The 24,084-nt window shown below is 35.9% G+C and overlaps 3 protein-coding genes across 6 annotated transcripts; 1 reads left to right on the top strand and 2 right to left on the bottom strand.

Annotated features, from left to right (window-relative positions):
- Positions 1–3,115: 3,115 nt before the first annotated feature.
- LOC140016445 (uncharacterized) lies at positions 3,116–4,417 on the top strand. The gene is made up of 2 exons (XM_072069966.1): positions 3,116–4,130; positions 4,281–4,417. The coding sequence occupies exons 1-2, from the start codon at positions 3,116–3,118 to the stop codon at positions 4,415–4,417; spliced, it is 1,152 nt and encodes a 383-aa protein (XP_071926067.1).
- An 891-nt stretch (positions 4,418–5,308) lies between these two features.
- Positions 5,309–6,842, bottom strand: LOC113715878 (uncharacterized). The gene is made up of 4 exons (XM_027240180.2): positions 6,548–6,842; positions 6,107–6,366; positions 5,823–5,927; positions 5,309–5,731 (listed from the first exon to the last, which is right to left on the bottom strand). The coding sequence occupies exons 1-4, from the start codon at positions 6,840–6,842 to the stop codon at positions 5,309–5,311; spliced, it is 1,083 nt and encodes a 360-aa protein (XP_027095981.2).
- Positions 6,843–15,642: 8,800 nt separating this feature from the next.
- On the bottom strand, positions 15,643–21,505 carry LOC113717167 (putative late blight resistance protein homolog R1A-4). 4 transcript variants are annotated; one of them, XM_072069898.1, is made up of 4 exons: positions 17,577–21,505; positions 16,792–17,414; positions 16,129–16,329; positions 15,643–15,845 (listed from the first exon to the last, which is right to left on the bottom strand). In XM_072069898.1, the coding sequence occupies exons 1-2, from the start codon at positions 21,181–21,183 to the stop codon at positions 16,810–16,812; spliced, it is 4,212 nt and encodes a 1,403-aa protein (XP_071925999.1). In that variant the 5' UTR covers positions 21,184–21,505; the 3' UTR covers positions 15,643–15,845; positions 16,129–16,329; positions 16,792–16,809. The 4 variants fall into 4 exon arrangements, with proteins under 4 accessions (XP_071925999.1, XP_071925997.1, XP_027097654.1 ...); XM_072069896.1 differs by having other exon boundaries at positions 16,792–21,504; XM_072069897.1 differs by having other exon boundaries at positions 15,817–15,921; positions 16,792–21,504.
- Between the last annotated feature and the right edge of the window lie 2,579 nt (positions 21,506–24,084).

The raw sequence follows: 24,084 nt of genomic DNA, 5'->3' as shown, positions 1-24,084 counted from the left end.
TTAAATATCAGGCACATTTGATATTCAAACAACTAACGACCATGAGAAATTAAACCAAAAGACATACAAATACTAACGAATAAAAGAAATTTATAAAAATGATTAGATCTCATAGATGTTGTTCCTCAGCTAGAAAAGGGTAATTAGTTACTCTCCATCGAGAGTAACCCTGGCAATTCCATTGAAGAGAGTCGCATAAGCCTTTTGAAAAAAGAAGAAAGCTAAAGAAAATAAAGGATGAAAAGAAAAGCCAAACGGCTTCTGTTTGACGTGACACTAGTTACGATGGCTCACCAATTGCTTCTTGCTTCCCGAAGTATTAATCATGTGGGATGCCGGCTTCCCTTATTCTCCCTTTTAGTTTCCTACTTTATATCAACTACTAATAATAAAGACGTGTTTCCTGATTAGAAAAGATACTACAAAAGATAATGTTCTATGTTTCCTAATCAATACTATAACTAATAAAGAAAATCAATGTCTTCCAAATCTTCACCCAAAAGCTATCCGGAGTTCAACTCGAACTTGGAAATCCTTGCGCATAGAAAATTCTCGAGTCTACTGGAGTTGAAAGAAGATTCCAACCGTGCTACCACCAAATTAATTCTTAACATGCTAGAAAATTGCCCATTTTTATCACTTTTTGCTCATTTTCTTACAATTGGCACCATTAACCAAGTATAAATAGAATCTACCAATTAATACAATATTTGGCTAAAATCAAGAGAAAAATAATCATGAATTGAATGGCAATTTTGCACCCTATCAATTTCCTCTCACACCCAAACTATGCTTGTCCTCAAGCATGAGAACAGCCAATTGAGCAATTGAACTCAAACAATGGCTATTGCCCAAATCATCCATTGCCAAGACATAATTAAAACACATGTCAAGTATTAGTGGTTAAGTTCCAAAAAATATCTCTCCAGTTAGCTTTTAAAATCAAAGACTCTTCCAATTCTTGACAAACTAATCTAAGGACATAAAATATTCGACCAACATTTGTCATCAAATTGTTCAACTATTAAGCAAAATCTCAACATTAGAACTTATGGATCAGCAGGGTAATCATTAACACACCTCCATAGTTTTTACTATTAGCACATCTTTTTTTTTGACATTTTTTTCTAAAATATTCCCACACTTGAGTTTTTTTTTTTTTTTTTACTTCAAGGGAAAAAGCTTCGTCCTTAGCCATTCAAGACTTTTGACGTGAATTTTGACTTCTGTCAAATGAAAGAGTTCACTTAACTCTCATCGTTTAAGATCCACATACTCATAGCTATTGCCACTATTTGGCGCGAAAGTCAACACTTGTGGTGAAGACCTCCAGTTACTAGCCAACGATAACTAGCAGAGTGTAGCTAAATATTATTCACAAATAAGCAACAAAATAAAATAAAAGATCACATCAACCCACCTCACTTTCCAAACATGAAAAATTAAATTTAATAGTTGAACCAATTTACATGAACAATGTCAGAAAAATATTTACAATACTTAGAAGAGTTAACCAAAAATTGTAAAAGTCACAAAATTTCAAATATTCACCAAGGAAATAGCCTTAGACCTAACTATGTCATACTTGATCCATTATCATATAAAACCTTAGTAATGATAAAATTTGAGACATCTAACCATCGCTTATGAAGAATAACCACAAAAATACACAAGGAGTGGCAAAAATTGGATAAAATTTGAACAAAATTCCAACAAAAAATTCCAACAAAAATGCCTACACTTGCACTTTTCCATATACTACCAATACAGTAACCCCTCCCCCACCTAAATTTTACATTGTCCCCAATATAAGAAAGAAAGAATAAAGGAAAAGTAAGGCCATAACGAAACTTCCCTAATCATTAAGGTGGGCATGAACAGCTACGGGGGAGAGGCAAAAGGACGTGTGAAACAACATGATGGACAAATGGTGGCCAATCTGCCATCCTTTTGATGAACGTGCAATAATGAATTAAGAGACCCGTAGCTTGTGAGGGGCAGTACAACGAAGGAAGATGATGGACGAAGTGGCAAGTTGGTCATGGCAAGCAGCTGACGGCAAATGGTGATGGTCATGGGGTTTGGCTGGAGAAGAAGGATGGAAGAAAGAAAGAAAGAAGAAAGAAAAAGAAGAGAGAAATAAAGAAAGGAAAAGAAAAGGAAAAAGGAAAAGAAAAGGAAAAAGAAAGAGAAAAGGAAAAGAAAAGAAAGAAAAAAATCTTTTTGTCTTTTTTTTTTTTTGCTTCCCCCTCGTTGGAACATGACACAAGCACGTCTTGTTGGTCTGAAGTCTTCTGATGGTGAGGTTGGGCAATTTCTCATTAGCATGTGCCTACAAAGCATGGGCACGTCTTGTCGCCTAGTTGTCTGCCAGAGTTACTGAAATTGAAACTTGAGCTCTCCAGTCAGTTAGGCGTGGGCGCGTCATGTTGAGCAGTAGTCTTCTGATGGTAGAGTTGGGTATTTGACTATTACAATGTGCCCTTAAGACGTAGGCATGTCTTATCGAGAGGAAGTCTGCTAACCATTGGAACATAAAATAAAATGAAAATTAAACACACTAAATATGAAACCTAAGATAAACATTGTTGAGATATGCCAACTTTTCCTACCGATTTTGCTAGATTATGTTTGATATCAAAATAATTTAGTTATTAGCAAATAAGGATATTTATTAACCAAAGATCATGTTGGTTTGTTAACAACTATATTAGCTAAGATTAGCTAGTAGAAGAAGATTATATTTTGTTGAGATTTTTAGGATAATTGTTAGTGGGATATTTTGTTAGTTTGTTTCATGTAATCACTATAAATAGTGAGTTGATGAATGTAGAACATAAGCTCATTTTCCACCTTCAATACAAGTCTCTTATAAGCTTTTTTTGCAACACTAAGGTATTGTTTCTTAGTTTATGACCCAAAAAACCAACAAAGTGGTATCAGAGCCTAAATCTTAAGGGCCTGTTTCTTTGAGAGTTAGTGAACCTGGTGAGAATTCCTTTTTCACACTTAAGCCTTCAACATCAAAATGCTAGATAACAACTTCTTGTCCAATCCTTCAAATTTCACTGGTGAAAACTACCAAATCTGGGCGGTCAAAATGAAGTCCTATTTGATGGCTAATGATCTTTGGGATATGGTAGAAACAGATCATGTTCCTGAATTGTCGGAAGATCCAACTATTGCAGAGATGAGAGCCCATAGGGATGCAGTCAAAATGAGATCAAAAGCCATGACATGCATTCATTCAGCAGTTTCTGATGCAGTATTCACAAAAATTATGACTTGTGAAACTGCAAAGAAAGCTTGGGATGCTCTCAAAGTGACTTTTCAAGGCAATGACCGAACAAAACAGATGCAAGTTTTGAACCTTAGGAGAGAATTTGAACTCCTTAAGATGAAAGACACAGAAAACATTAAAGAGTATTCTGATAGACTCTTAAATATTGTGAACACAATCAAGTTGATTGGAGAACAACTTCCGGATAGCAGAGTTGTGGAGAAAGTCTTGGTAAGTTTACCAGAAAGGTTTGAAGCCAAGATTTCCTCCCTTGAAGATTTAAGGGATCTATCTCAGATGACCTTGCCAGAATTGATCAATGCTTTAGAGGCACAAGAACAAAAACGAGTCATAAGAACTGAAGAAGTCATTGAAGGTGCTTTTCAAGCAACAAATAAGGATCAAATTCGACAAGGTAGGAGAAATGATCAAGGAAAAAATAGCAAAGATGAGAAGAAAAATGGCAGAAATCCTCTGTGTCCACACTGTAAGAAAACCTCACATCCTTCAATATATTGTTGGTTTAGACCTGACGTTCAATATAGGTTTTGTAAGCAAATGGGACATATGGAGAGAGTTTGCAAAAAAAAAAAAAAAAAAAAAAGAGAACATCATGCTCAGATGGTTGATGAACAAGATGAGGAGCAACTTTTCGTGGCCACTTGTTTTGCAAGCAATAATTCCAGTACTGAAACTTGGCTAATCGACAGTGGTTGCACTCATCACATGGCTTATGATGAATCTATATTTAGGAAACTTGATAAATTGCAAATCTTCAAAGTCAGAATTGGAAATGGAGATTATATTAAGGTGAAAGGCAAAGGTAGTGTTGCTATTGATTATGGCTTAGGTACCAAAATTATTTCCGATGTTTTATATGTACCTGAAATTAATCAAAATCTATTAAGTGTTGGATAGTTATTGGAGAAGAATTATTCTGTTATCTTCAAAAACAGGACTTGTGTTATACATGATTCAGTTGGGAATAAACTTTTCTCAGTGAAAATGAGAGGCAAAAATTTTGCTTTGAATTTTTTAGAAATTGACAATTCTAAGGTGCAGTATTATGAACCAAAAAATTCAGATGATGCTAAAATTCAGGAGGAGATCATTGATGAGTCAATTGAAGGAGGCTAAATTGTGAAAATTCATGAAAAGCTACCCAAGGATGATGGTGATGACAAAGCTGATGAAAGGCCATACAAAAATTTGAAAGATTGTTTTATGTCTCTCGTAGCAATCTTTTTTTATATTGCGAATTTCTTCTTCAGGTTCATCTATTGCGTATGGAAGTTCCACTTTCAAGTTGCAAAGGAGTCATTTGAACACATCAGAAAATTTGGTATTGGTTTTGAAGTTTGTCTCAAGAAACATTGCCAGACTGAAGATCAGATTGCAGACATTTTTATGAAAGCCTTGTCCAAAACAAGGTTCAGAGATTTGAGAAGAAAATTAAAAATCTACAGCAAAAGTAGCAAGGAGGAGTGTTGAGATATGCCAACTTTTCCTACCGATTTTGCTAGATTATGTTTGATATCAAAATAATTTAGTTATTAGAAAACAAGGATATTTGTTAACCAAAGATCATGTTGGTTTGTTAACAAATATATTAGCTAAGATTTGCTAGTAGAAGAAGATTATATTTTGTTGAGATTTTTAGGATAATTGTTAGTGGGATATTTTGTTAGTTTGTTTCATGTAATCACTATAAATAGTGAGTTGATGAATGTAGAACATAAGTTCATTTTCCACCTTCAATACAAGTCTATTATAAGTTTTTTTTGCAACACTAAGGTGTTGTTTCTTAGTTTATGCCCCAAAAAACCAACAAACATAATGAAACACATAATAAAATGAACAAATAACAGAAAATGAATTGGGTTGCCTTTCAATAAGTGTCAATTTTTAACTTCTTTGACTAGACGTGAAGCATCAGTTCTCAATGTGGATGTAATTCAAATTTTCTTGCAATCGGTGACATTCCTCCAGGATTCAAATAGCCATTGAGTACAACCATCTTCTTAATTTTCAACTCATTTTCACCTCATAAATTGCTTTCATCCTATGATACTTGTTCGTAACAATTTTGAATTTACCCCTACAATCAAATTCAGAAAATTTTTGCACAGAGGGATTAGTAGCATGAATGGCAAGCACAAAATGAGAGTTAACAGGATTTTTTATTTCATAAAAAATGTTAAAATGAGCTACTTCTCCATCAAATTCCATCGTCAAAGTACTCTCATTAACATCAATTTTTATACGAGATGTACTCAGAAAGGATCTCCCTAGTATAACCGGTGATGAATTAAGAGAGCGTTCGTCATTCATGTCAAGAATATAAAACTCCCTAGGAAACACTAATTCATTAACTTGGACCAGAATATCTTCAACTAACCCAATAGGATATGCATTTGTACGATCAGCTAATTGAATTATGATATCAGTTTCCTCTTGGGGATCACATTAATGGAACCTCCTAAATCTATCATGGCTTTTTTAATTTTAGTGTTTCCTATTCGACAGGAGATAGAAAACATACCTGATCTCCACACTTGGGTGGAAGATTCTTTTGTACTGCTGATACATTTTCCTCCATCACAATTCTTTCATCACCTCTCAATTTCTTCTTGTAGACGCACAATCTCTTCAAAAATTAGCATACTTTGGTACTTGCTTGATTGTGTCCAACAAAGGGACATTGATTGCCACCTTTTGAAACACTTCCAAAATCTCCCTCTCTTCATCTTGTTTCTTGAATTTCTCTAACTTGATAGGAAAGGAAGTCGGATTTGATTTAACTTTAATTACAAGATTGGAAGTTACCTCAGGAGTTGTTTTAATGAATCCCTCTTCCTCCTTCTCCTTTTCAATTTGATCTTCACTTTTGTCCTCCAGAACTATAGGTTTTGGCCCTTCAATTTTCTTTTCACTTATGAGGGTTATGGCACTCACGTTCTTTAGATTCACCTTAGGTTGAGAAGGTAGTTTTCCTAGTCCTTGAAACTTCAGGCTGTTCATCACAGAGGCAATTTGACTTACTAGTTTTTTAGATCTTGTATACTTGCATCTATCCTCTACTGATACTGCAAGATGTTTTGCTGAAGTTGCGCTATGTTAGCAACCAATGCCTTGACCATTTCCTCAAGAGATGTGTCTGTATTAGATGAAGAGGGTTGGGGTCTTGATGGGTGTTGTGGTTGTGTCTGTTAGGGATAGAATTTTGCTTATTTTCCCCATAGTTAAAATTTGGGTGGTGTCTCCAACCTGGATTATACGTGTTGGAGTAAGAATCGTATTGTCTATGGGGCACGGGCGTGTGTCCAACCATATTTACTTGTTCCATGCTATCATCTTGTAGCATTGGACACCCATCGGTGGGGTGGCTAACATCTTTGCAAATTTCATATTTCTTAACTTGTTGCACATTTTTCATTGCCATTTGACGAACCATAGAAGTTAACTCTGCCAACTGCTCTTGCATTGATAAAATGCCCACATTATTTACATGACGAGTTGAAGTATCCTCTCTTGTACCGAAATGTTGGGAGTTTTCAGCCATGCTCTCAATTAATTCCCAAACTTCCTAATGAATTTTGTTCACTAAAGCACCTCCACTTGCAGTGTCAATGATACTCCTATCTCTGTAGAGCAGGCTTTCATAGAAGTATTGGATGAGGAGTTGTTCACTAATTTGATGTTGGGGGACAACTGGTGCACAATCTCTTGAACCTTTCCCAATATTCGTAGAGAGATTCCTCGGGACTTTACTTAATTCCACAAATCTCTTTTCGTAAACTTGCAGCCCGAGATGCAAGGAAGTATTTTTTCAAGAACTTTCTTTTCATGTCTGTCCGCATTGAGATACTCCCTGCTGGCAAGTAATATAGCAAATCCTTGGCACCTCCCTTTACTAAAAAAGGGAATGCCCGCATTTTGATTTGTTCCTAGTGACACCTGGTGGCTTCATACTTGTGCATGCCACTGTGAATTCATGCAGGTGCTTGTGGGGTTATTCACCTGGCAAGCCACGAAAATTGGGGAGGAGATGTATTAGTCTTGATTTCAATTCAAACGTTACATTTTCAGCAAAATCAGGAAAAGTAATGCACAAAAGCTGCTGATTTAAATCCGAGACAGCCAACTTCCTCGAAGTTCGATTGTTATTTGTCATGATAACTTCCTTGTGCTCAGAATCACTTGAGTAGTCACTTGCAGATTCCAATAAATCCACGGCCAAATTAAGCCCTGGAGATGCAGTAAATGACTGCTCTCCTTTACATATTCAGGTTTCTTTTCATAGCCTATGTGCTGTCTTTTCAAGCTCGGGATCAAAGATTAAATCACCTGTACGGGAACAACGAGTCATAAACTAGCAAAAATACCAGAAAATAAAATAAGAAAAGAAACAAATATTCTAATTCCAATTCCCCGGCAACGGCACCAAAAATTGATAGGTGTTGGGCCTGTACAATAATAAATTCCTACTCTCAAAGATGTAAACGAATTCAATGATAAGTAGGGTTGTTTCCGCAGGGATTAGGAGAAAAATTTGTTTCTTTCCAAGTGAAAATTAATCTAAGGAAATTTGGATAATTGAAAATAAAAATAAACAATCAATGCAAATTAAAAATAATTAAACTAAAGCAAATTAAACTTAATTCAAGGATTAACGAGCTCTAGCCAAGGAAATTACTTCGGGAGTGGTTCAAACAACTAATCATTGATGCAAGAATTATTTCAATTTTTCACAAATAAACATGTTATAGTTGTCATACAAGCGATAAATAACCAACTTTTTCTTAGTGTCTCGATAATTAAGGCACGCTCAGTAACTACTTCCCTAACCAAGAGATAACCCTAGGTATGCTCATAGGATTTAATTTGTTGATTGCATTAAAAATCAGAAAAGCCCTATTCTAATTAACAAACACACTAGCAGGGTTTATTTAAATTAGATCGTATGTCTCCCTAACATGGCTCCAATCATATTAGTTGTCAATAATTTAATATAATTAAATAATTACGGATTTAACTGCCCTAACTGATAATAGTTTGTTAGATTGAATTAAATATCAGAAGTCTTTGATATTCAAACAACTAACAACCATGAGAAATTAAACCAGAAGACATACAAATACTAATAAATAAAAGAAATTTATAAAACGATTAGATCTCACAGATATTGTTCCTCGGCTAGAAAAAGGGAATTAGTTACTCTCCATCGAGAGTAACCCCAGCAATTCCATTGAAAAGAGTCGCATAAGCCTTTTGAAAAATGAAGAAAACTAAAGAAAATAGAGGATGAAGAGAAAAGCCAAGCGGCTATTGTTTGACGCGAGACTAGTCACGATGGCTCACCAATTGTTTCTTGCTTACCGAAGTATTAATCATGCGGGATGCTAGCTTCCCTTATTCTCCCTTTTAGTTTCCTACTTTGTATCAACTACCAATAATGAAGACGTATTTCCTAATTAGAAAAGATACTACAAAAGATAATGTTTTACATTTCCCAATCCAATACTATAACTAATAAAGAAAATCAATGTCTTTCAAATCTTCACCCAAAAGCTGTCCGGACTTCGACTCGAACTTGAAAGTCCCCGTGCACAGAAAATTCTCGAGTTTACTAGACTTGAAAGATTCTAACCGTGCCACCACCAAATTAATTCTTAACATGCTAGAAAATCGCCCATGTTATCACTTTTTGCTCATTTCCTACAATTGGCGCCATTAACCAAGTATAAGTAGAATCCACCAATTAATACAATATTTGGCTAAAATCAAGGAAAAATAATCATGAATTGAATAGCAATTTTACACCCTATCATAAGCCATATAGCTCAGCAGATATGTGACTCATTCGGGATAGGCTATGATGGTTAATGTTGCTTGTCCAATGGATCCATTAGATTTGGCTTGTTTAGAGCGAATGAGAGTTATTCATCGTGTTAATGACCAATACTAGTTTGTACCTCCTGAGGAGATACAGCTTTGGTCTCGGCTTGGGTCACTCTACCTTCTTCTGTTACCATGGTTCAAAGTCGTGGTCGCGGTCATGGTCGCGGTCCGGAACGTTCCACATCGGTCTCGGCATACCGGTCGCGATCTCGGTGAGACGCAAATTTTAAAGTATTTAATATTTTCAAAATTATTAATAATATAAAAATAGTATGCTAAACAAAAATAATAAAAAATAGCAAAAGAATTGGCCGAGTCAATCCGTCACGGTGTAACTCGGCCGATTTCTCGTCTTGACTCGGGATAACTCGGAGTGACTCGTGTGACTCGCCCGAGTCAATCCGTCGCGGTGACGTCTCGGCCGATTTCTCGGCGAGTCAAGTATCTCGGTATCGTTTCGTCACGGTATCGTATCGGTAGGGACCGAGACGGTGACGACTCGGCCGAGTCGTCTCGGTCTCGGCCGAGACTTCGAACCATGTCTGTTACCTTAAATGCTACTCCATCTATAGATAAGACAGGTCCTTCTACATCCGTGCCACCCTCACCATCTAATTGAGATACTCAGTTCCAGAGTTTGCGTGGGCAGATTTCGTAGCCAGATAGTCGAATTGCCAATATTGAGTTTCATAGTTCTAGGATGACATAGAACTTGGCGGCCTAATTTGCTTCTGTTGGCTTCACAAGGCCTTTTACCTCGCATCCTTAATCTTCATGTTCAGGAAAGTCCTCTTTACTTCTCTTTTACTCCTTATTTTTTACATTGGGGATAATATAATGTTCAGGTGTGGGAGAGGGGCATATTTATACTGACAATTTTTGTGGCAATTTTTAAAAATTTTAATTTCTAGTTTAGAATTTTTCATTTTTTTTTAGGTTTTCTTTGATGTATGAAAATGCGGTCAAAATGCAAATGATTAGTGCAATATTACTAGTATGAGAATTCTATTTTCTTGTAATTGATTTGAATGATGAATGTGCTAGATTTGATATAATTTTAACAAATTTGTGAGCTTTTGGGATTTATGGGCTTTATGTGGAGTGAGAGCTGTAGGAAAGGAGTTTCAAATCGATGAATTGGTTAACTGATGAACTTTACTATCATCTAACGGTTGGAATAGGAGATTAGTTTGTTAATTGTAATTCAATGGGCGAACATGAGACAACACATAAACGATCCACATTGGCAAATAGCAAATACAATAATTTAAAATCTCCGGGGCCTTTTAGGATAACAAAAGCAGGAAACCCATTTATTCCCAGTCTTGAAAGAGCATTTCCAGAAAAGGTTGAATGTGATGTTTCCAGCCGCTTTAACTATAATCTCAACTTTAACTGTGATGTTTCGAGCCCATCATATCTAATGAAGCTGAAGCAATGGAAAAGAGAAGCAAAATTCCTTATTCCAAGTATTAAGCATGTGCCAAGTGTCGACCCATGGGCAAGTCACTTATTAAGACGAGGAGTTACTACAGTAATTCACTCTATCTTTTTATTATACTTGAAGAATTTTTTGTGATGTGATATATATAAAATAAAAAATTAATTAAAAATATAAAAAAAAAAGGTTGCAAAACATATGCATGAGGCAAACAAAATAATATCTGTGAACATATTTGTATTCAAACACACAACATTAGTCCCAAAATCGACTTTTCCTTCTAGTCAAGTTTATTCAGAAACTGTTTTTCCTATTTTTCTTTAGTTTAGCATAATCAGCAATTTCCAAACATTCACTCAAAAGTTTTAGTAAGAAAATTGCCTTTCATGCACGAATAAGAAATTTTGCTTCATACAAGTCAAGTTCATATATAAATAAGCACGTTGAATAACAAAAACACCCTTGTGGTTTGAGAATGTTCAATTTACCTTCCTAAGGTTTAGAACCTTACAATAACTCTTCGTGGTTTACAAGTTTTACCAAATACTGATGGCTTTTTACCAATTAACAACTTTCACCATATCCTTCTTTCAACAATCCAAAGTCTGTATTGATAACTTAGATCCCTAACTCCACCACTCCCTCAATTAGTTGAAATATATTTCCAAAGACACAGGAAATATGTTTTGTATATTTCACTTCGGTACAACTACAAAATAGATCATTTATCTTCCCATGAACTATGTAATAATATTCAATTATGGAATTTAAAGTTTTTAACCTTTTTTCCCAAGTCAAGCACGACGAGCATGTATGAACTAGCAGAAGCCTGATTTATCTCCAAATCCACTACTTTCTCTTCTAGAAGATTTGGACCAACTGTGGACAACACTTTGGGTATTTTATCTTACATAAGGGTATAATGGGCAAATCAAGTTATACTTTTGCGTCAAAAATACTTTTAACAAAAAAAATGTAGCACCAGCCATGCGTTTCTTACAAATCTGGTTATGTTTTATGAAAACTATTGCAATTTAGAAATCTTACTAACCACGACAGATTAAATTGTTGGTTTTGAAACTACGAGAGAATAAAGGGACTTTTTGATACTTAAACCATTTATCTATATGGGGGCAATTGTAACATTATTGCCATCGTAAGTTTCGACGATTCCCAAGATATTTCAAAAACTTATAAACTAGAAAGATAAAATTATGGGTTTTAAAACTATAGCAAAGTAAATTGAATATTTGCTAAAGTACAGGGAACTTTTTAATATTTAACCCAAACATTACATATCGGTTATACACTAAAGTGTCGATCATAGCTAGGTTGGTCCAAAAACATGATTAATTTGTTAAAGGATCAAAGTTCAAAGTTTTAATGTGAATATGTTAACAAGTTATGTTTAATTTGCAGAGGAAGCATTAATCTAGTGACTACGGACATCAAGAATTAAAGATTTTGAATTCAAATCTCCTCTCCCTCCCCCACTTCTTAAATCCCACCCACGCCTATTAAAATTTAAAAATAAAGTAAAATTTTAGATACATATATATAATCTTGCTAGGAATAAATTAATTAATTATGTCAAATATAACACCACTGGGCGAAAATTTATCAAACACAAACACCATGGATTATTATTAGGGTCATGTTAAACTTAGAGTTTCATGACATGGATAGGATTCTAATACGACGACGGAGCAATACACAAGATTACTAGAACAACTTTGTTGTGTTTTAATATGCATGATTTAAAAATAAATAAATGAAAAAACACATGATTGATTGTATGCAATTCGTAATTGGTAAATATATTTCATTCGATATTGTTGAGCTCTCTTAGTAACTAGATTATTCGGCCTATACCAATATGAGCTGAAAAAATATTAAAAGAATAATTATTATTAACTTAAGACTAAACACAAAATTAATGATACTCCTGCATAACCAATAATTATAAACTAGTTCTATGTCTATGAAATAGACAGTGGTGAAAATTAAGTAAACAAGAATCCCATGCAGAAGTAAAATATTTCACAATTTTCTCATCATCAATGCCCGGCCGAATCCCCATCTTGACAAATAATCAACGCTTTTAAAATTTATCAGAGTTTCAGGAACATAATTGTTTTGTAATTCTCTTTCGGCTAATTTATTCAAATAGGCATTGTATATTGGATCTAAACTTTTTCCTGCATTTATTATTACTGTAATTATAAATTTCCTTCATTCAGAATGCCATATGATTCACATAACATTTGATCTATTGCTAATTCAGCATTTCCAATCCACATCTTAAAAATTTTCAGTAATTCCTAGAATCAAACAGAGTAAAGACAAGCTAGAGCAACTGGAAATCAATAAACCTAATAGTTTTCACACATTCATAGACACAATAAGATTTTTTTTTTTTTTTGAGAAATACGCACACACATATACATGTACATTTGATGAAATTTTTGCTAAAGTTCAAATTTGACTTGTGTTAAATTTGATTAATATTTATAAATATGTACATATACATGTAGAATTGAAGCTCATCAGCTTTGGTACAGTAAAAAGCTTTTTTGAGGTTAATCTGATAAATGAAGGATCTGAACTTATATGCAATTTCAAACACAATAAAAATGAATAAACAAATTTCAAAAAGAGTTTTTAGTTTGATTACATTCTTTTGCAGCCCTATGCAAATGGTAGGTGAGCAAAGAAACGAGAAGAAAATGGACCTTTTCCAATGCAGCACAACCTTAACCCTATCGTCCTTTGTTTTCTCCAAGCAGTATCAAGGAAAGAGAAATGGTTAAACTACACCGCCCTCATTGAAAATGGAAACCGTTTGATTGTTTATTTTTGGGTAAATTGCATATACCCCCCCTGCAATTTTGCATGATGGCAGATGACCCTTTAAATATAGTCACGTAACCGCCATGTGGTTTAACGTAAATGAAAAATGTACCGAATGCACCATTCGTCACAGCAATTCTACCAGACGTGCGTAGGGATGGCAACGGGGCGGGGTTGGGGCGGGGGACCCCTCCCCCGTCCCCCGCCCCGTTGCCTATTAGTGCCCCCTGTCCCCCGCCCCGTCCCCCGCCTCCCACTCCCCCCGCCCCGCCCCGCCCCTGCCCCGCCTTGCCCCGCTTCCCCCGCGGGGGCACCCGCGGGGTTAATAAAATTTTATTATATAATTTTATTAAATTTTAATAAATAATTAAGTACTAAAATATCAACACATCACCAAATTATTATTCATTGTAATTTTACAATTGAAACTCATAAAAACAATCAAACAGAAGTTATTTGAATACAATCCAATATGATGAAATAAATATAACTAAAATAGTCAAATTTTCACTTTTAGTACAAATACAATCACTAATTCATCATTGTGTTTGTACTTTTTATTGAGCAAAAAGTGTTATTCTATTAAGTGTAATTAGAAATTTAGTATAAATGTATTAGTAAATTTAGTATAACTAATTAATAAATTCTATTAGTAGACATGTATAATTATTCATATAATTGATAATATCAATTATATTACATAAACTAATATACATTATATAATACATCTAACTAATAATATCATTATCATAAGTTTATAACTAATTAACTTACATATAATATATAGTCATTTATATATATATATATATATTTTTTTTTTTTTGCGGGTGGCGGGGCGGGGGATGGGGCGGGGGTATACTCCCCCGCCCCCCGCCCCGTTTCTAAGCGGGGGGAAAAAATCCCCCCCCCCCGCCCCCGCCCCACCCCCCACCCCAACCCCCGCCCCGTGAGCCCCCCGCGGGGCGGGCACCCGCGGGCACCCGCCCCCATTGCCATCTCTAGACGTGCGTGTGTGATAGAATCAAAATATCCACTTAACATCCTTATAATTTGCATGCATATCACTTTAGCCTCAGGTGATTTTTTTATTTATGTACATAATCCCTTATGGTTATATGCAAAATGGTTAGGCAATTGTTCAATTTAATATCTAAGTAAAGGCATCACTGATATTTCAACTAATGACATTATATAAGTTATTCCGGAAAAATCCACTTTTCATCCCTAAATTTTGAGTTAAGGACACATTTTGTCCTCAAACTTTTAGACGCACCACATTTAGTACATGAATTAATTATTTTTTGCCACATTTAGTCCAAAAATGGTAAATTGCTTAATTTGGATAGAGAAAGTCACGTGATTAGCAGTGACCGTTAAGTAAAAATAATTTATCAATCAAAATTAATGGTCACGTCAGTCTTTTCCATCCAAGTTGAATGTTTTATCGTTTTTGGACTAAATATGACCCAAAATAATTAATTCATGTACTAAATATAGTGCATCTAAAAGTTTGGAGACGAAATATGTCCCTAACCGAAAGTTTAAGAATGAAAAGTGAATTTTTTTCCCTAAGTTATTCTCCATCAAGTTTCGGCTTTGCATTAAACCATAGGGAGTGAAGTGGATATTTTGACATGTTAAGGGAACCATGTGTAAGTGAAATCATAGAGGGTTATGTGGAATTTATCCTTTATTTCTCTATATGTAATTAAATGAAAGCAAGCCACCTGACATCAAAACCTGAAAATCAGCAACATAAAATGTTCCCATAGCATTTATCTACTGGCTTAGTTGGCAAATGTTGCTTCAGCAAAAATCCTGAAATGTTGTTTCAAGATAAACGTATGGTCCCTAACATCATGCACGAGCAATCGCTATTCAAGTTAGATGGTATAGCCGTTCAAGCAGAGACAAAAGGAAGAAAGAAACAAGTGACACCAGTATACTAAAAATAGTTCAGTAACCCGAAACGGGATCACACTGTAAGCAATAACATGATCAAAAGTACTTCTCAAAATATCCATTCTCAAAATACAGCAATGTAAGCTACAATAAATCAAAGCCAGACTCCTCAAAAAAGGGAAGCTTACAAAATCTTTCAAACGTGTATTCATATTATGGGGGAAGGCCTCTTCCAATGTCCCTCAAAATATAAAATCTTCAAGTTTCCGGCATAAAATAATAAAGTTTTATTCCCATTCCTAGATGAATAATATATCTTGAAGACCCTTCGGAGGAAAACAGGCAATAAGAACCCAAACAAACTGAAGCAGCAAAAGACCATATTAACGACAGCAAGGCCTCTTCCAATGTACAATCTTCTAGAATTGCCACCAGGCTTGTAAAATTCACTCCACAACAGTAAAGATCCTCCTGGAATTGTAGAAAACAGGGGTAAATACAAAAACCGGGAAGGAAACCCACAGTAGAAAGCCACTCCTAAGAAAATCTGAATAGCAAGAAGAAAGACATGAGATGCAGCAGAACTGAGTCCCTAAACTGATTATTCCAGAAAAAAGCACAAAGAGATTTTAAAGCCTGTGTTTTCCCAAAAAAATTCTGAGATTGGATTTGAGGGGAAAGTGTTGGAAAGGCAAATTTTGATAAAAAGTGGATACAGACTAAAGACTACAAAAGCTGAATCTTCAACACTAACCAGGCTAGTAGCGGTGAGAAAAATCAGCCTTGAAAGTGCATTTCGCTGCCAAAATTGAGGAAAACCCTTTTAGATTGAGGCTTTTTCTCGTCCAAGCCGAACTCCTTGATGTAAGATCATTCAGATTCCCTTTTTCCAACATCTGCTGAGACTTTTACTTTCTCGACCTTGAGAGGTTTACTCTCTTTTCCACACAGCCAACTAGAAACAGATATTTGTCTATTAGTTCTGTGAGCAAATGCCCAAGTTTTGGCCTAAAGAGACAAATTTTGGCAACTGGAAAAAATTCGGCTCAAACAAAAGTTGTGTTTAAAGCTGTCTTTAATGCATTCAGTGCAATTCTTCTCTTTTGGTCACATTAATTCTTTCTAAGAGGTCATCGAAAAGGTTTACTGACAATTAACAGGATCAAAACCACTTAAGAACTGTACTGTGAAAGCAAACCTAGACTGAAAATGATAACTTCAAGACCTTAATTTATGAAGTAATGATTCAAGAGTAAAATAATCATGATTTTTTAAGAGGTGATAGAAGAAGTCTCAAAAAGCACAGAATCCAGAAAAATTGGTAACAAAGAAAGTATACAAAGCCTAACACATAAAAAGTCATAACAAAAGAATAGATTTACTCGGTAGTAATTAGAATAACATGCCAAAGTTTTACCTGAAAGAACCGTGGTGATCAAAAGTCCAAGTCTGACCGATCAACAATGACCTTCAGCTCATTCCCCATGTCAAGTTGTTCCTGCTGGAGCTGTCTCACAGACTCCACAAGAGAGCTTGTGCAAAATTGCACCTCAATCATCTCCAGAGTAGAACTGTCACCGAAACCAGAGGGGACCTCCTTGAGCTCCCTGCAACTTCGTAAAATTAGGTGTACAAGCTGCGGCAGGTGGTCACTACAGGCATTCCATTCAGCAATGTTTAGGCTGTCGAGCTTCAAAAATTTCAGTTTAAGGAACTCTCCTTCTTTCATCTCCCACACTTTCCCCTCAAAAGCTTTAGAGAGTAATTTAAGAACCTCAAGGTTTGGTAATCTCCCAATCTCCGAAATACAATCCCATGGCAGGCGAAACTTTGACACAGTTAACTTCCTGAGATTCAATGGGAAGTCAAAGTTACATGAAAGAGCAATCCTGCCTGAGTACAGTACATTGAGGGACTCAAGCTCTGTTAGAAAATTCAGTATTGGAAACTGATTACACTTTCCTGTATCATCAGGTAATTCAGAAAATAGACATCTCATTTTCCGAAGTTTGAGCAACCTCCTCATGATATTCTCTGTACCTTTACCACAAAAGAGATACGGAGAGGAAAGACTGACCAGATTAAGTATTGGGGTAAAAACAGTGCTTTCACCATCTTCCAAGGTGATGACAGCATAATTCTTGATATGGAGATGTCTCAACTTTTCCATGCTCCAAATAGCATAAGGTAGTGATACTTTACCTTTCAATCCCTTCACAAGCAAGGTTTCAAGATTCCGGAGATAGTTTATTGATGCTGGAATACTATCTATATCGCCACAAAGAGCTAAAAATCTCAGACCAACCAATACTAGGACTCCTGTGGGGAAAGAATTTCCCATATTGATGCATTCCAAATCCAGCACTCTAAGAAGTTCAAAGTTGTCAAAAATGAAGGAGATGTCATAGGGACATCTTGGATACATATCACTGGTGGCAGAGTACAGCAGAGTGCGGACAAATGGCCCAGAAGGTCTTGACATGGTAAAATGATGTCTCTTGGAAAAAATAGACAGCCGACGTTTTTGGTATTTGATGGTGTTTTTGGGGTAAATGTAATTGGGATCAACGCCATAGTCTATATCCTCATGAGAAGAATCAAAAAGTTCATCATACCCATTTTGGAACTGCAAAAGGTTTTCTTCTTCAGACTTTCGGATGCATAATGTACGCAACATGTCATGGACACGACATGTTTTCATTCCTCCACGTGATCTTCTTTTGGAAGGCATTACTAGGCTTCTTCCAATCAGATTCCTCAAGTAACCCTCCGCAATATCTTCTATGCTTTCTACCCCTGAATCTGTTATAAATCCTTCTGCTCTCCATAACCATGCCAACTTCCTAACTGGAATGTCTTTGTCCTCCAAAAACACTGCAATATAAAGAAAGCAAGGTTTCAAATAGTTGGGTAGATACCTGTAGCTGAGCTCTAAAATGTCCATGCACCTCCTTTCAGGATCATCGGCAATCTGTGAGCATATGCTTTCTGAAACTTGTTTCCACCTGTCAGGTATCATGTCAGTCTTTTCAAGGAGACCAGCTATTGCAACAACTGCCAGAGGGAGTCCTTTACAACTTTCAGCAATTTGCTTTCCAACTACCATCAGTTCAATGGGGCACTCTTTTGTGTCGAACAACTTCTTTTGTAACAGCTCCCAACTTTCGTCATCAGATAGTAGCCGAAGAGGATGAGGAGTACCATCTACTTGAACTTCTGCAGCCACATCAGAGTGACGGGTCGTGATCAGTATTCTGCTTCCATTGTTGTCATTCGGAAATGATATTTTGAAATCATTCCATGCCTCAATGCTCCACATATCGTCCATAACAACGAGGTACCTATAGCTCTTCAAGCATTGGTACAACTTCATCACCAAATCTTCATCACTCATTTCGAGCACGTCATCTGTAAGTTCCACAATGTTGCGTAAAATTTGAAGAAGCAATTCTCTCTTCTGATATGTTTGGGAGATACAACACCATGCTTGAACGTGGAAGTGATCGGTAACTGAAGGATCGTCGTACACCCTCCTGGCTAAAGTTGTCTTGCCGAGTCCAGCCATCCCAACAACTGAGAAAACACCTAGTTTTCCTGATCCTGCTATAAGTCTATCAATGAACAGTTTCTTTTCATCAGCAAGATCAATAACAACTTCATCAATCTTGCGAATTTCTGCCTGTGATGATACCATTGTTGAAGCGGTGGGAACATTATGAATGTTGATGCCATGTGCATTCTTACAAGTTTTTCTTGCCTGAAGCTTAATAAGTTTGAGGTCTTCCACGAGATCAGAAAGCCATAATGGATGATACCATCTCAAAGAATCTCCAGCCACAAATGAATCAATGAGATATTCTGCCTCGAGTGTTACTTGTACAATGCTCGAAGCAACACTCTTCAAATCCTGATGCTTATCATACTTCTCTTCAATGTTCGTGAGGAATGATCTCAAGAACTTTATCTCTCTGTGAACGACATGAAATTTATGTTTCACTGAAAGAACAGAGCCGGCTTTAGACTTGAGCTGCTCCAAGAGATCTACTAAAAAGAAATCAATGCTGCCAAGTCCTTCCATCTTGGGAAAATTAGATCTTAATGACCGTCTGTGAGGTAGGTAAATTTCTTTGATCTCTGCATTGACAACCTTCATCTTGTCAACTAACTCAGGAAGCAAATGACTGAATTCCCTCATTGTTTCTTCCGTAATTTCATTTTCAAGAAGAGAGTAATAGAAACAAGCTGCATCCCTTGCTACTGACTCTACTTGTGTCAAGATCGATTTCTCATTCTCCTCTAGCGGACCCATCAAATAAGTTCTGCTGACTACCAGCCAATGACCAAGGCTGTTAATTTGGCGCTTCACATTGTCTGTCAGACTTGGGTGTCTACTAAGAAGCTCTTCAAAAAGTACCTCCGTCTTCAAAAGTTTAATCTTCTCTAGCAACTTAAGTAACTCATCTGTGAACTTGTCTTCAGTGATGGACTTGGCAAGAAATGATCGATAAACAGAGCCAGCCTCCCCAGCCACAGGTCTGATATGCAACCAAATCAGCTTAGGAACTTTAGTTTTCGCCACAGGTGCATTTCTCTGGTAATCTCGAAAATACTCCAGTTCATTGTGGAAAGAATCAATTTGACGCTCAAGGAACTTTAAACTGCCTTTTTGGTTTAGCAGTCGGATCAGGAAGACCTCTACCCTTAGAAGCTCCATCTTTTCTACCAATCTAAAAAATGCAGGATCGGTGTCCCATGTTTCCTCTCTATCATGAACTGAATAACCGAAAGATCCAAGCTCGATAATGGTTGCTTTAATCTCCATTAAAGTCAGCTTCACATCATCCGCCCTGTAGAGATCTGACACATAAATGGAACGGGCAAAGAATACCAGATCTTTGAGCCTTTTGCAGAAGGTTTGAAGTCGAGAACACTCCTTAGGAATGAGAAAACCAATAAATTTTTCTACCAGATACACATATGCATATGGCTCAGAGTGGCATGAGCAATGATCGCTGGTTAATTTGATACACAGCTCCGTAACTTGTGGCGTATTAGGCTTGAACGCCTTTAACAGATCAGAAAGCATGATGATCATCTGCCGTTTCTTGTCTTCATGCATTCGATGAATCCAGCACAAATAAGAAAAATGCGCTGTGCGGACAAGTGCACCTCCAAAATGAGTCCGAAGTTTTATTTGTAGATTAGGACAAGAATATCTCATCTTTTCAACATAAGTACCGAGACACTCTAGCATATCATACATGGTACCAAATTGTGGGCAGATATGGCTGAGCAAGTCAATTTGCCGCCAAACAATAATTCGTAGACAGTTAAAGAAGTTATACCAGTTATCATAATTGCTTAAAAAATCGTGGGATCTCAATGAGTAGTTAGATGCAACATACTCATAAGCTGCTTCCACTTGTGGGCTCGAACACATATGCTTCAGTTCTAACTTAGAAATTGCAACTACAATAACCTCTTCTCGAGCAGCAATTCTTACATCATTCATTGCCTTCTTAAATGCAACTTCAAGATCTCGAACTACAGACCCCAACCCCTGACCAGCACCACGCTGCTTATCAGCATCATCCCAATTCGTCACCAACATCTGAAACATTCTCATCAGCCCTGCTTCAATTTCAAGGATTCGAATTTGATCTGCAGCATCTCTATCCCTATCATAATAACGCTGTTCCAATTGGTACAACTCCTCACATAGAGAATCAAAAACATCAGTGGAAGTTCGATTCACACTCTGAACGGCTTTTTGGATCGTGCTCTTAACAAGCTTTCCAAAGAACTCCATGGAAAAAGATCCTGAAATACAAGTACAACAGGTATTCTAAACTTCTTGTTTGAGTTTTGAAGAGTGAAAAGGAACGGCATACAGAGGAGCTGAGAAATGGAATGCTTGAATGAGTTGTTGATTGAGATTTTTTTTTTTTTTGGGTTAGTGGATTAAAGCATATACATTCGTACATCTACATCAACGTCTGCATTATTAAATTACAAATGGTTGTATCGGTAGATGAAAAATAACAATTTTCTGACAACTGTAATCAGTTTGTTCATACATTTTCCTGGCTTTTGTGCAACTAGCGACAGAATTTAGTATTGCAAATAATAGGGTTCGGAGTTCTGTCCTGAACAGGAGCACGGCAATGGTCAAACCTTATCGGGTTTGTAGGTCAATTAGTATGTTAGGATCAAACCTTATCTTGTTTGTGTATCATTGATATCTCAATTAGTTTATGGCGCACCACCAACTTCATCTTCTAGAATGATGTTGTGTCGTAGTATTACCATGCTGCATCAACTATCATGGTAACCTGGTTAATCATTCATGCACTTACGCAAATTTACTACAAATAAATCTTGCGCAAATGTACTGTGAATGAGACATTAACGGATGTTTATCGGACACTTCTTAACCACTTCCGATACTCAGCTCCACTATGGAGCTCCATTGCCAAACCTCACTCTTCAAATTCTGGCACACGTATTATGATTTGAAGAGTGAGCCCTCATAAGGGGCTCCATAGTAGGATTGAGTACGGGAAGTACTTCTTAATGAATACATTTAACCATAGATATGATATAATTATTGCGCTTCGTGTATTTAGACACTTTTTCAAATTAATCACAATTTTTAAAGAAAAATTAACACTGAGGCCCCTCTTAGCGGGTACCTAATCCAATAGCCAAACTATAAATAAAAATGACTTTTTTTTTTTAGGGTGTCCCGCAGGAAGTAGACTCCACAGACTATTCCCCACCCTCCACAACTTGCTGGCAGCAAGGTTCGAACCAGGAATCTAAAACTCTATCTTCAGCAACCTCAACCGCCAGACCAAGCCTTAGAGCACAAAAAATATAAATGACTTTAAACCTCAGTTTCCTTTTTCTTTATGTCTTGAAAAAAGTAAGTAATAACTAATAAACTCATCTCAACTCTACCTATTTTACAGCATTACCTCTCTCGTTTTAATCGTGTGGGATGAGACATGAAAGTTGAAGCTAAAATGCATTAAGTTTTTTTACCAAAAAAAAAAATTAAGCTATAGTATTGCGTTTGAAATTTCTATTACTAAACTTAATGATAGTATGCGACATGAAGAATTGATCAGGTACACTAAATTAGATCCACCATTATAGGAATTAGTTTAAATACTATCTACTGTTTGTCATGAATATACACTAAATTTTGTATATTAGATCTAGGTTGATCAAAAAATATGACCGATTTTTTAATGAATAATTTGAATATGTTAGCAGGTCAAAATAAATTATCATAACAAATTATGCTGGATGATTTCTAGTTAACACATTAATAACATTGGCCCTGCATTGTCTATCAAAAACAAAAAAATTTATATCATACTCTTGCTAAGAATAAGTAGGTTAAATATGTCAATATAACACCATATATAGAATACGAGTAGAACAAACATGGGACGTCTAGAGCTTCATGACTTGGGATATAAATAGATCAATAACAGCATCATATGATTATTTCTTAGGTCATGTAAAGGTTAGAGTTTCATCATATGGACATGCTTATAATATGGCATAATAATACACGACATGATTAATGTAATTGTGTTGTATCTTAATATAAACGACGTGATTATATCCAATTCCTAATTGTACCTTTTAATTTGGTAAATTTATTGGGGGGAAACTTCGAATTATGATGGTAATCAGGATTTTTTTTCTTAAAAAAAAGATGGTAATCAGATGTTTGCATATTCGTAATAGTGGTACAAGTTTAGACAAATTCGTACTTGGAGAATTGGATCCTTTTCACAACAATATAAGGATTTTTAAAATTTTGTGAATTTATCAGCATTCCCATGTCCAGCTGTAATATAAATGACACCTGTTACTTCAAAGGGGCTGTGTCTGCGGGATCATTGACTTTTTAAAAAAAAAAAAGTAAAATATCATAATTTTTATTAGAATCTGCACTAATGACAAAAATTACATCATCAATTAAGATATCAAAAAACAAATCTAAGAATAATGGACACTACAATCTGAAGAAGAAATAAAAATTTAAATAAATTAATTGTAATCCCGAAAACATATGTGCATGATTTTAATTACTAAACCTATTGATTAATTGCTTCAAATCCAAATATTATGATGAGAAATATCGAATAGACTCGAGATATTCTAGATTCAACAATCAAAACTTAAAATACTCAAATCTAATAATAAAAAGAATGATAAAACTATCTAAAATTCTTGTTAGAAATCTTAAAAGAGAAGAAAACCCTCACTAAAAACGTCTAAGATATACGAAAATTCATATCAGGCATCGAAAAGAAACTTTTATTAGAAAACTTTAAGAGACAGTAAGAAAGGCTTTATTCACACATACAAAAAGAAACTAGAGATAGGTTCCACTCATGTGGAAAGATGAGAAAATTTTGATTTTTCTCCCGTGAGAGAATTGGAGGAAATTTTGGTTAGAAGAAAAAAGGTTTTTTTTGGAAGAAAAAAGATAGCCCTTCTTTTCCAAAGGGGCACTGAGCCCTGGGGCCAATGCTGATTGAGATATGTTATAGACCAAAATGAAGCATTAAGCTCAAACCCGCGATGTCATGTTCATCAGGTGTGTTGACTCACCGGCACCTGAGCCACTAGCAAATAGTGCTTCGCTTGCCAATTGGCACATAAATGTTATAAAGAGACCTAGATCAAT

The sequence above is a fragment of the Coffea arabica genome, chromosome 11c (genome assembly GCF_036785885.1).
Source record: "Coffea arabica cultivar ET-39 chromosome 11c, Coffea Arabica ET-39 HiFi, whole genome shotgun sequence".
NCBI classification, from domain to species: Eukaryota; Viridiplantae; Streptophyta; class Magnoliopsida; order Gentianales; family Rubiaceae; genus Coffea; species Coffea arabica.
This window is presented reverse-complemented; position numbering and strand designations above follow the sequence as displayed.

Bases quoted from the DNA above. Each gene is read 5' to 3' on its own strand.
- LOC113715878 (XM_027240180.2), bottom strand. From the start codon at position 6,842: ATGGCTGAAAACTCCCAACATTTCGGTACAAGAGAGGATACTTCAACT. The intron at 6,367-6,547 runs GTTGGAGACACC...AACATCTTGCAG, and splicing joins CTCCAACACGTATAATCCAG to TATCAGTAGAGGATAGATGC. The intron at 5,732-5,822 runs GTATGTTTTCTA...GATCCCCAAGAG, and splicing joins CACCCAAGTGTGGAGATCAG to GAAACTGATATCATAATTCA.
- LOC113717167 (XM_027241853.2), bottom strand. From the start codon at position 21,183: ATGGAGTTCTTTGGAAAGCTTGTTAAGAGCACGATCCAAAAAGCCGTT.
- LOC140016445 (XM_072069966.1), top strand. From the start codon at position 3,116: ATGGCTAATGATCTTTGGGATATGGTAGAAACAGATCATGTTCCTGAA. The intron at 4,131-4,280 runs GTACCAAAATTA...AACTTTTCTCAG, and splicing joins TGCTATTGATTATGGCTTAG to TGAAAATGAGAGGCAAAAAT.